Source organism: Lissotriton helveticus (genome assembly GCF_964261635.1).
Source record: "Lissotriton helveticus chromosome 1_1 unlocalized genomic scaffold, aLisHel1.1 SUPER_1_unloc_11, whole genome shotgun sequence".
Classification (NCBI taxonomy): Eukaryota; Metazoa; Chordata; class Amphibia; order Caudata; family Salamandridae; genus Lissotriton; species Lissotriton helveticus.
In genome coordinates, this window is record NW_027611650.1 from 108,680 (window position 1) to 122,126 (window position 13,447).

The 13,447-nt window shown below is 44.5% G+C and overlaps 1 protein-coding gene across 1 annotated transcript in view; it reads right to left on the reverse strand.

The window, feature by feature from the left end:
* The window catches only part of LOC144805484 (uncharacterized), a gene marked incomplete at its 3' end in the record, with an annotated part of 109,575 nt that extends 96,867 nt beyond the window's left edge, over window positions 1-12,708 (reverse strand). The window contains exons 1-2 of the mRNA XM_078672029.1: window positions 12,582-12,708; window positions 11,595-11,891 (exon numbers count right to left, since the gene is read on the reverse strand). Coding sequence (XP_078528155.1) covers window positions 11,595-11,891; window positions 12,582-12,708 — 424 coding nt within the window. The remainder of the gene's footprint in view (window positions 1-11,594; window positions 11,892-12,581) is intronic.
* Window positions 12,709-13,447: the final 739 nt, after the last annotated feature.

Genomic DNA, 13,447 nt, shown 5'->3' on the forward strand with positions numbered 1-13,447 from the left:
AATAACAATACATGAGCATATATACATAACGCAAACACATAGCATTACATTGCAGTAGGCGTAGCAGTGGGTGGAGCAGAAGGTGTGACGCGTAGCAGTCGCGAAAGATAAGGGTAAAGTAGGTGTAACTGGGCGTATACATAGACATGTGATGCAAACGTAACAGAATATGTCATGAATGGGGCGGAAACCATGGAGGGGGCTACCTAAGGAGCCGGGACCTCTAACCTGATGGTGCGCGCAAACTAGCAATGACGTATCACTAGGAGAAGCTGGGGCTATGAACTCTGTGCTAGGAGCAGAGACTGAAGTCTGGAGAGTCAGGGCGACATGTACCTAAACAGTATCTAGTATCTGATGTTTAGAGAACATGTTGATATAAACTAGAAGTCAAGAGGGGAAAGGCTAACTTGATTCTAAGACTGGACCATGCATTATTCTACATGTAGTGCGTGATGAAGAATATTAAATGACCATTAAATACAGTATTTCTCTAACATGGAGACGAGAAGGCTAGACAATGACGGAAACTATTGATGCAGTTCAGTAGCTTAGGAATGCAGAGAAGGAGGACTGAACTGATAACTGGAACTATAACATACTCTTGGCAGACTCAGAGGCTGAGCCAGGCTGCACCGGGCACTGTGAGGCAGGAAAGTAAGTGAAGGGTCGAGGATACAGGTGGGGGCTGTATCGCTCCTCAGCGAGGGCTTCAGGAGACAGGAGCTGAATCTGGTGTCCAGGCCCTTTTGAGGCCTAGAAACGGGGACTTTACAATAGAATAACGTGCACACTGGGAAACGTGGCAACGTAGCTTTACATAGGCCTGATATTCGTAGTATTCACGAGGACTGGAAACTGACATACTAGAGGTGGACACAACTGTAATTGCGTCATTAATCGAACATAGGGAGTACATATGCATATTTAATCATGCACACATAACATATGATGGATGACATGTAGGGACACAGAACATGGCAAAATTTACTTTTCCACATTCCCTCCTTGTCAGTACGTTTCCATCAGGAAACATCAATATTCATGATACCATCTATCATTTCATACAGTATCATTTGCTCGTCTCGAATTATCCTGGAACGGGATTTAGAACGGGGCTTGGGACTAGGAATACAAGAGGTAGCACAAATGCCGCAAATCGCAGGGCCACATTGTATACAGAGGCAGCAGCTGAATATGATCGCTACTGCTATACCTAGAAAGGACAAGACTTTCCATCCCCATGCGGAAATTATATTCCAGAACCAACCGGACCATGTCCAGGTGCCTGGATCTTGGTGTATCAGATGGGCAATTTTATGGAGTCTGGTTATAGCTGAATAAACAGACGGCGCGTTATTTGGAATGAAAATGCAGCAACTAGATCCGATGACTCTACAAGCCCCGCCCCTATCGGCCAGTATGACGTCAAGGACGAGACGATTTTGTAAAACGACAAATCTCATAGCAGATTGCTCTTCGGTTAAGTTACCTAGAGCAGAGGCAGTCTCATTTACTACAACTTCGAGGGTTCTGGTTAATCTACGGATTAGTTTACTATTTACAACTGTACCTAAATAAGGGAAAACACCTTTATCAATATCAATGAATTGCTCTGCAGCAGTTTCAGTATAGTCGACAATCGGGAGATTTCTCTTGTGTCTAGTATGTACTAGGTAGGAATTCCTATGGTAGTCAGGTGGGGCTAGAAAAACTGGTGGCAGTAGGAAGGCAATGTAACAGGTTCCCTCCCAATCGAGGGGCAGACGAACATATGCAGTTTGACCACAAATAAAATAAGAATGACGTGAAGCTTTGAAAATAGATTTCCCACTGTCACTATACTTGACAATAGTAGTACAATCACTATGTCCTACATGTACGGAACCATTATTTCGGACACATAATTCGCCTTTGACTGGTAGTACTGAAATAGCAGGTGAGTCTGGAGTAGTATCAGACTGAACATTCAGGACCATAAAATTCGACGAATAATTACCTAAATTATACACTTCATTTTCTAGATCTAACCCTGTTCGGTGAGGGAGACCTTGCTTGTCTGGAAAACATGTACTGTTAAGAAAAGACATATCTGTTGAGGATGACGTTAACGTGGACCATGCTCCACACGAACCATTATGTGAAAATGGATAAGAAAAAAGTGGCAGAACTCCCTTCGGTGTCTGGAAAGGGGGGAGTCGACCACACACCCAACAATTAGTGGCATTGCTGGTCTGGTGTGAGTAATGTAACATACGGATAAATGAGTTGTTACGCATAGCGAGGCGGTAAGACAGCTCGTGAGGAGGCAGATCACTAAACGTGTGCTCTACTGTGACATTGAAAGACTTATTTACATGTGAAACTGGGAAACACAGGTAAAATGCATAACTGGTGCAGGAAATCATAATGCTGAGAAATAATATGAAACATAGAAAAACGATACATCGGATTGAGTTTTGACTAACTCTCTCACTATGGGGGTCTATTTTATACATGTCAGAAACAGTCTAACCGTTTCACCTAGGGGAGGACTTAGACAATCAAACTGGCTGACTTAATTTACTAGACCGTAGTTTCTGTTTATACTCCTGCTGCGGAGTTTTCTCTAACAGGGGAGGGTTTGTAGCAATGTCTTTTGCGGGACAGTCCTTTAAAACAATATTTTGGCAATCCTTCAAATCCTGGGAAATGTTCTTTAAGACGGGTTTTAGTCCATTAAAAAGTTTGACATGAGAAAGGTGCACCCAGCCTTTGCGTCCTTCCAACTTCACGGCTGTACGGGTGGTGAGGAGGACCTGTCGGGGCTCTTTCCAACGAGGCTCCAGCGGACTTGATCTGTCAAAGTTGCGGACCATCACCATGGATCCTGGAACGATTTCATGCGGTGCCACCTCGGTATTGTCTGGAAATGCGGCGGCAACCTGTGAACGACATGAGTTGAGGGCAGACATCAAGGAAGCTAGGTAATCTGTCAGCATATTACTTGAAACATCGGTAATACTTCGGGGTCTAGGAGTACCCCACATGTTAGGGGGGCGGCCGAAAACGACCTCGTACGGGGACAGACCTGATCTGGAATGTGCAACCATGCGCATATAAAATAAAGCGACTGGCAGAGCTACTAGCCAGTCCACACCTTTTTCTTTGCAGACTTTTGCAATTCGGATTTTCAGAGTCTGATTATGTCTCTCAACTAGACCGGCTGCTTCAGGATGGCGTACACAATGAAACTTCCACTGGTACCCTAACAAAAGGGAAACGTGCTTCATTAACTCTGAGGAGAATGGCTGGCCGTTATCAGAATATACGACTCTAGGGAGTCCATAACGGGGGAAGAACTCACGAACCAACTGCTTGGCAGTGGTCGCGGCTGTGTAATCTGGGACTGGATATGCTTCTGTCCATCTGGACAAAGCGCATACAACTACAAGGACATACTTGAAACCTCGACATCGCTCCATCTGAATATAATCCATCTGGAGGACTTCAAAAGGGTGGTCAGGGGGCTGGAATCCACCTTGTTCCACCGGGACACTTTTACCTGGATTAAACTGACAACATATCATACAGGTACGGACTTTCTGCTTGGCTGCAGCTCGTAAATGCTTGTTGAACCAAATGTTCTGGATACTATCTAACATAGCTTTTTCTCCTAAATGTGCTGGACTATGTGCGGTATTAATAATGACTTGAACCATAGAGTCGGGGAGAAACCATGTGGCTCTACCCTTCGTTAACCATCCTTGATCTGTCTGGACCCCTCCTTGTTCGGACCATTTCTTGATTTCATCGGGAGTAGCATGTAACTGGATATCTATGACATCTTGAGTAGGGTCCTTAACTGTCATACATGTGGTCGGATCTGGAGTATGTGTCTGTGTCGGATTAACTTGAATGTCTGGAGTCTGTGCTGTAAGCTTGGCTGTGCGATCTGCTAGATCGTTACCCTGGGAAATAATGTCAGTAACTTTCGTATGTGCTTTGCACTTCATGATAGCGATAGATGTCGGTAAGTGTATGGCATCTAATAGAGCTTGAATAAGGAGACCATGCTGAATCTTGGTTCCATGAGAAGTCAGGAAACCTCTCTCCTGCCAGAGCACTCCGAAGTCGTGTACGACTCCAAATGCGTAGCGTGAATCTGTGTAAACATTAACTTTCAGGTTCTTGGCGTGTATACAGGCTTGTGTCAGAGCAACTAGCTCTGCTGCTTGAGCGGACAGGGTGTCAATACGGTGTGTCTTAATAACTTCGGTGTCAGTAGTCACTGCATATGCGGCGACTAGTTCTCCTGTACTTGTTCTCATACATGAACCATCCACATAAAGTGTCAGGTCAGGGTCTGGTAACGGAATATCTGTCAGATCTTGTCTTGGTTTTGTCGTAATGTTAACTACTTCCACACAGTCATGTGTGGCAGAATTCGAAGTAACTGATGGTAATAATGTAGCAGGATTCAGGATGTTGCAGCGTCTGATTTCTATGTGTGGCTGGAACAGTGTCAATTCATAACCTGTTAAACGTGCAATTGTCAAGTGCTGAGTCTGTGTTCGGTTCAGAAGAACTTCCACGGAATGTGGAACTTGTACTGTCAAGGTATGTCCTAAGACTATGGAATCACTTTGTCTGATAGCTAGCGCTGTGGCTGCAACTGACTTGAGGCACGCAGGCAGAGCCTGGGCGACTGGATCTAGTGTGCTAGAAAAATAAGCACAGGGCTTGTATTGTCCTGCTTGATCTTGTGTGAGAACAGATAATGCTGTACCTTCACGTTCAGTGACGAAAAGTGTAAAAGGCTTACTGTAGTTCGGTGTCGCTAGAACTGGAGCTTGGCATAAAGCTTTCTTTAACTCATTGAAACTCAGTGTATGTTCAGATGTCCAAGGGAGGACAGTCGATACGGCTGCCTCCTGTGTCGTTAACTGTATCAGTGGTTTGGCTAGAAATGCATACTGAGGAATCCATTGTCTACAATAAGAAGTAAGGCCGATAAAAGCACGTACCTCCTTCTGGGTCTTGGGCTGAGGAAGACTCGCTATTAACTGGATACGGTCTGGTGTCAACTGCCTACCCCTCTTGGACAGTAAGTGTCCTAAGTATACCACTTGCTGGACACAGAATTGAAGCTTAGAAGGGGACACCTTGTGCCCCATCTCGGCTAGGAAATACAGAACCGTCAGTGACGCTCGCTCGCAATCACGTTCAGAACGGGCTGTGATCAGTAGATCATCGACATACTGGAGCAGGGCAGTGTCAGTTGGCATGTGAATGTTGTCTAGTTGTCTCTTGAGTGCTTGACTGTAAATACTAGGACTTTCTGTGAAACCTTGAGGAGCGCGTGTGAACATATAGCTCCTTCCATTTAAACAGAATCCGAAAAGAAACTGGCTGTCTGGATGAATTGGAACACTAAAAAATGCATTCTTGAGGTCGATTACTGTAAAGAACGTGGCTTCGGAATCAATGGCTGTCAATAGGGAAGAGATGTCTGGGACAACTGGGTACTGCGGAATAATACATTTATTAAGCTCTCGTAGGTCGATCACTAATCGATATACTGGGGGTGCATTTGGATCAGTACGTTTCATGACTGGAATGATCGGAGAGTTACATACATTGGAGTCAGTTTCTACAACTACTCCTTGAGCCATGAGCTCGTCAATAATTTTGGATAAGGCTGCTACAGCCTCGGGTGGCAATCTGTACTGTCTGATTCGTGGTAACACTACACCTGGTTTGAGAGTCACACGATAGGGTGTGATTTGCATGTAACCTACATCAGTTGGACCTTGCGCCCATAAATGCTGCGGAACATTAGACAGTCTCGAATCAAAATCTCGTAATACATAGTGACCCTTGAAGTCACGTAAGAACAATCGTATTCCCTCTGGGGAACAACATATAACTGCACCTAGCTCTTTCAGTGTCTTAATGCCTAATAGGTTTTCTGGACATGATTTAGTAAGTAACAGATCAGTAGTGCGGGACAATGGACCTACTTCTAGAGTAACTGGCTTTGATATTTCATTTACAATGGGTTTTCCTGAAAATCCAAGGGAAACATTTCTTGAGCCTGAGAGCGGAGCCCCTGGAACTTCGGCGTGACTAATTGTGGTCCTACTTGCCCCTGTATCAATCAAAAACTTTCTGTCTTTCCCTAATACTTGACTGTGAACATAGGGACCTTCTTGATCTACAGGTATCTCGATGAGAGGCAAGCCTACCTCCCTCTCTAGGCTGTTTCATGAATACTGCTGGTACTCTGGATACTCAGACTGTGCATACTGGTACATCTGCTGTGTAACATGCTGTGTTGCAGCGATAGGCTGCGGTGCTGTAACTGTCTGTTGTGCATTCTGTGACTGAGGAATCTGGGAAACTTGTTCTTGTCTAGGCGGACGTGGTCTTTCTTTAGTCTTACCAGTAACTATGTTATGTTTCAGAACTGCACACTCATTTATAAAATGACCTGGCTGTTTACAATAATTGCAATTCCCTTTAACGGGAGCTGCAGGATGACTGGCTTGATTCGGACCCCTCTTCTGACTGTCTTGAGGAACAGATTGTGCAACTAGTACTTTCATTTTCGTGTCTTTCATACGTTTTCTCTCGTGTTCTTGCTCTTCCCTGATTCTATTCTGGTGGTACTGGAGCATCTGGAGCATTTGGGACGGGGTATTAGCTTGCCATGTACTTTCGACTTTCAAAACTCGATTTTTAACTTGTGGACTTGAATTCTCGACTAATTTAGTAACAAAAAGGTGAGGGTATGACTCACTACTTGTCTTGAGGCCACTATTGATACTGAAACATTTTTCAAACCTAGAATAAAAATCACTAATATCTTCATCTTGTTTCTGTTTACAGGCTGAGATTGCATCCCAGTCTTCTTTTCTAGTTGTCAATAATCTGGGTAAAACTTGAATCAATAATTCTGGTAATTCTTTACATTTATCTCCAAGACCGGTACCTGGTACTCGTGCCTTGTCTTCAGCTTCTAGAACTGCCCAATCTATCTTTTTCTCTCCCACCTCCCATTCTTTTTCTTTTAGCTTTTCATACACCCCTGCGGGCAACAGGACCTTTAACATTTTAATGATATCTGGGTAAGTGTATTCTCCCATACGGAGCATGTCTTTTAATTCTCGGTGGAACCCTGCTGGATCTTTGTCATGACAGGGAATTAATTTCTTCATCTCGAGGAGTTCCATCTTTGTTATTGGAGTGTATACAAACACTCGTTGCATTTCACCGTCCCCTGTCTTAACTGGATGCACTTCTCGTAACGGGTTCTGTCTTTCCATGTAAAATGGTTTACTTTCTGGGGGTGAGACATGAACAAAATGCGGGTTCAGAAACGTTCTATATTTGTGGCGCTGCTCTAGAATGACACTAATTAAGTCGGTACCTAGACCTTTCCATCTATACTGGAGTAACTCGTTCAGGATATCGTGTAACGGACCTGGATCAGAGTGCTGACCCTCATACAATGTAATGAGGTGCTGGATCATATACATACCCACCAGTCGCTGCTCGGCTGGGGGCAATTTCAGAAACATTTGTGCCACTATTTCGTCTGGAAAAGTGGTAGAATCAGTAATCCATCGGACTGCTGACCGAACTATTTCTTGTTCATGCATAGTACTTAACTCACTGTAACCGATTCGTGATTTCAGAATGTGATCGGTAGCTTGAAATACTTGTTCTAGGGAACCTTGTTCTGGTGCTGGATGATGGAAAGTAGACTTGTGTTCTAGGCGTAAATGGCGATCTGGAAATCTAGATCTTCCTACATACGCTATTCTGGCAGTGTTCTCATCGTCTACCTCTTCAGTATCAGAGTTACTTTCTTTCTCGCTTACTTGTGCTGCTTTACGTTGTTCGTGTATCTTTATTATTTCTCTACGGATTTTCTTGTACATACTCTCCATGGCACTAATGGTATTGTGCTTACCCTCGGCTATATTATCACTCCACTTTGTCAGGGTTTTCATTTCGGCCGGATCTTTAGACGGGTAATCTTGTTCTCTTATTAGACAGTTAATTAAAAACTTTAATATCATACGCTGGATCTCAGCTTTCCTTTGAGACATGGCATCACTAATACTTTCTGGATCATCCCCTGTACGGATGAAACGATATATTCTGTCTAGATCTTCTTTCATATTGGGTAGGGTGACTAGATACTCGGTCACCCTCCTTATGCGTACTGAATATAAAACCATATTATTCTCGCCTGGGACTGGGTCATAGGCACATTCGCCAAGGGCTTGCCTGATTTCTGCAACAGACTTATTACTCTTGGGAGTACGCTGTGATGCTTGAGCATGTAATTCGAGTGCTGATAAACGCTTGCGTGGCGGCGGGGTTTGAGGAGGACCTCCTCCTGCGGCCCCTAGACTAGAATCGTCGACTGATATTCTTCGTGGCGGAGCGGGAAATTGAAATGCTGGCTGGACCGGGGGTACCGTAGCAGGTACTGCATGGGGTGCCCCGGTGTCTGGAGAAGCAGGATGTGCCTGATTTACTGGGACTGGCGGAGCGCGAACAGGATTTGCATATTCTGGGACTGTGTCGTCCAAATAGGACGAAATAAAAATATCAGCTGCGGTCTGTTTGTGACGTAGCTTGGTCGGAACTAATGGTGGCGGGAAATTACTGGATGCCTCCGGGGTCGCTTTTGGCAAGCCCTCGGCAAGAAGAGGGTACATACCCTTAATAAGGGCATTCCTCTGTCTGTCTGACTGTTCGGCTTTGACTTGTTCACCTATCTCGATTAATTCTTTTTCTTGTGCTCGTTCTAAGGATTCTCTACTTAATTCTGACTTTCTGATTTCTTTTTCGGTTCTTTTATGAGCTTCTTTGCGCCATAACTCGATGGCATCTTTCTGTGACTGTCTGGCTTTCTTTTTCCATAATGCCTCTTCTACTCGCATGATGCACTCAGCATCCCATGTACCCGATACGGGCCATCTATACTTTTCTTCTAACTGTTTGGTATACTCTACCCATAAATCTAGATACAATATGGCGCTTATGCCATGTTTCTGATACATAAAGTGACCTGGACTGTCCCTGGGCGGGACGGGAACTGCTGCTTCCAGCAGACCCTTTCTAGTTTTTAACTGACGTAACTTCGAAAAGAGTGGCATGACTGGACTGTAATCTAGACACAATACAATACACAATGAACACGATACTTATTTCTCATTCATACCACGACATTGAAATACATGAAAAACATTTAAAATAACAGTTCGAACAGAATACTACCTGGAAATACTGAGAACAAAACACATAAATTTTCTCGAGAACAGAAACTGACTAGAACAGAAACTAGATGCACTGCTGAAACAGTACGAAACTTACCGGTCTCGTAAAGAGACACGTCAGGACCCGTATCCACCGAAGTGGACACTTCGTTTGTGGGACTGTGTACCACCAACCCACAGACCAGAGTCACTTAAATTGACCCTGTCTAGATACCACCCCAGTAACGGTACTCACCGGGCAGCAAGAACGGAAGGCCTCAGACTGGACTGGACTGCTACGACGACGGACGATGAACTTCGGACTTCGGACTTCAGTTACGGGCGGACCTCCGGATACCTCGGACCTTGGACTCTTGGCTTGGGCTCTGGTCGGGACTCGCCGCGTTCCTCCACCGTCTCGTCTGGATGCTGGACCGCCTCCTCCGTCTCCTCCGTGGGCCTGAGGGATACTTGAGCAGAAATATCTGCCACTGCGCAGAAGAGTTCCGTCACGACTGCAGAGGGTCAGGGGGTCGGCGTGGCTTCACCGACGCGTGGGGAAAGGGCAGGTCCCTATTCGGGCGCCATTATGTGGTAAATAAATAAATAATACCCTATTTTTGACTAGACATATATCATAACAGATAGCTCAATAAATAAGAGTCAAGATTCGAGGTAGTAGGAGTTTTGCAGGTTTATTACAGCATAAGGACAGGATCAGGACAACCTGCATAGGAATAGGATGACAGGGCCCAGCAGCTGCTGGGGCTGGATCTGGGATGAGCGCGCTGACTTTTAATAACAATACATGAGCATATATACATAACGCAAACACATAGCATTACATTGCAGTAGGCGTAGCAGTGGGTGGAGCAGAAGGTGTGACGCGTAGCAGTCGCGAAAGATAAGGGTAAAGTAGGTGTAACTGGGCGTATACATAGACATGTGATGCAAACGTAACAGAATATGTCATGAATGGGGCGGAAACCATGGAGGGGGCTACCTAAGGAGCCGGGACCTCTAACCTGATGGTGCGCGCAAACTAGCAATGACGTATCACTAGGAGAAGCTGGGGCTATGAACTCTGTGCTAGGAGCAGAGACTGAAGTCTGGAGAGTCAGGGCGACATGTACCTAAACAGTATCTAGTATCTGATGTTTAGAGAACATGTTGATATAAACTAGAAGTCAAGAGGGGAAAGGCTAACTTGATTCTAAGACTGGACCATGCATTATTCTACATGTAGTGCGTGATGAAGAATATTAAATGACCATTAAATACAGTATTTCTCTAACATGGAGACGAGAAGGCTAGACAATGACGGAAACTATTGATGCAGTTCAGTAGCTTAGGAATGCAGAGAAGGAGGACTGAACTGATAACTGGAACTATAACATACTCTTGGCAGACTCAGAGGCTGAGCCAGGCTGCACCGGGCACTGTGAGGCAGGAAAGTAAGTGAAGGGTCGAGGATACAGGTGGGGGCTGTATCGCTCCTCAGCGAGGGCTTCAGGAGACAGGAGCTGAATCTGGTGTCCAGGCCCTTTTGAGGCCTAGAAACGGGGACTTTACAATAGAATAACGTGCACACTGGGAAACGTGGCAACGTAGCTTTACATAGGCCTGATATTCGTAGTATTCACGAGGACTGGAAACTGACATACTAGAGGTGGACACAACTGTAATTGCGTCATTAATCGAACATAGGGAGTACATATGCATATTTAATCATGCACACATAACATATGATGGATGACACGTAGGGACACAGAACATGGCAAAATTTACTTTTCCACAAGACTAACATGTTTGTATGTTGCCATAAGGTCGCTGGTCTGTTGTGCAAACGTTGTGTTACCACTTGCAGTCCTAGGTTCGGTCTTATGCTAGTATAGAAAGATAGTACATCTAATGTGCACAGTATGGTGCCGGGCTGCCAATGTAGATCTGCCAGTAGACTGAGAATATGTTTTGTGTATTGAATATATGAAGGAAGGTTACGTACCAATGGTCCAAGGAAGAGATCTATGTATTCTGCGAGCCTCTCTGTGGGGCCTCCCATCCCTGATAGTATGGGTCTGCCAGGAGGGAACGGGAGGTATTTGTGGACTTTGGGAAGAGTGTAGAGCCATCGGTAAGTGGGTCTAAAGACTTTTAAATAAAGGTATTCGTCTTCATTCAGCAATCCAGCAGTGTGTCAGCTGGTGAGTTTCTTGTTGATTTCAATGGTGAGTGGTTCTTTTGGATCGTGGGTGAGACGTTCATATCAGGTGGTGTCATTAAGTTGAGTCCGAATCTCATTGTGGTAATTGCTATGATTCATGACCACTACATCCCCACCCTTATCTGCTTCTCTTATGAGGATCTCAGGATCGCTGCTAAGTATCTTGAGTGCTAGGTGTTCCCTCAGTGTCAGATTGTCTTTATACTTAAAGGATGTTTTAGGATTTCTCCTCTCAAGTTTATCAATGTCTTCTAGTACACATTTGTAAAAATTGTCAATAGAAGTGCCCCCTGGGAGAGTGGGTATCCATTCGGATTTATATTTGAGACCACTAGCCATGCTGTAATCAGATTCAATGTTAAGTTGTTCAATTAGTAATTCCATATCATAGGGTGACTGTTCAAGTAGTGCCGCTGGAATAACATTAATGGTCAAAACATCAGACCCACACTCAATAGGGATGTTTTTTACTGTTTTATTCACGGATTGGTTACATGAAAAGTGTTTCTTAATTTTGAGACCCCTGATAAATTTAAACAAATCAATTTTGAGTTTGAAAATGTCACCTGAGGCATAGGGATTGAAGCTAAATCCCTTACTCGGGAGAGAGATCATGTCTGAAGTGAGTGGTTTACAAAGAAAGGTTTATGACCTGAACCTCTTTCCCGCTGGCTTCTATTTGTTTCTCAATTTCATTGGAAGGCTAGCAGGACAAGCCCCAAGGTACAGAACTTAAAACCTTAGCAAGGTCCAGCCTGGCCAAACTTCAAGCACAACCTAAGGTGCAGTTCAAGACCCCCTAAAGAATATACGTCATGCTAAATATTTTTTCCTATAGCCCCCCCTAGTTTGTGGGATGAGGGTTCCCTGGCATTTACATGTTGTCTAAATTGAGATAAAAAATGAAAAAAGAGGGAAAGGCAGGAACAAGGAACAAAGGGCAATAATATGACAGTAGATGAAGACAGCTGGGGACATTTAAACTTACAGCAAAGTTTTGGAGCGAATTAAGCTTGGCCCTGAACATTACTCTCTTAATATCTATGTGTGCCTTTGTGTATACTCACAACAATCAAGACTGTACAAGGGCATGACCATCTTACTTCCAGTTATCAGTGCCTGGAGCATGGTCACAGCTGCAAGGAAGGCCCTCATGGTGCTAGAAGAGTACGGTGTAGGGTGATGGAGTCTCTGACCTGGATCACTGCCTGGGTCTTCTGCACAGCTCATGCTCAGGGCATGCCTTTTATACTCTCACAGAGGGGGTGGGACACAGGATACTTAAATTATGTTCACAGGATGTGGCTGAACCGTTGTCTGTGACTGGGAGCATGTCTCTGGTTTCTGGCATCATCGCTTAGAAATATATTGAAATTAACTGTATGAAATGATGTACTGCACATTTATTGAGTAAATACCAAATTGTGCTGAGGCCATGATTATAATTGCTGATCTCAATTCCTACCAAACAAACATATACAAAATATAACTAGGAGTCATAATTATAAATAATCTACTTAGGGGTATTTACCACAGGGTGGAGTATTTTCTGCCTCAATCAGTCACTCAATCAATCTGACATTTATAAAGCACATCAAATCACCTGTCAGGGTCTTGAGGTATTGGCGAGATTGACTGCTGCGTGGTAGTTTGCTCATTTGAACATGCAGATCTTTTCAGTATTGCTGGAGTGACAGATTGAGGTTTGATTTGCTCTGTTGCCACAGGTTCTGCCATTTTTGGATCTCAGCGAGTGCCCACGTAGTCTCATTGACGTATAATGTCATTGTATTCAGGCATTAGTGTGTATTAGTTGCTCTGTTGTTGTATTTTTTTACCTTTGTCACAGGTTCTGCCATTTTTACCACGGGTGCTCCCCTGTGGCCCCTCCCCCTGGCTCAGCCCCTGGTCCTGCCTCCCTCCTCTAGTCCCGCCCTCCTCCTCTACTTATGGCAGCCGTTGCAGGGGA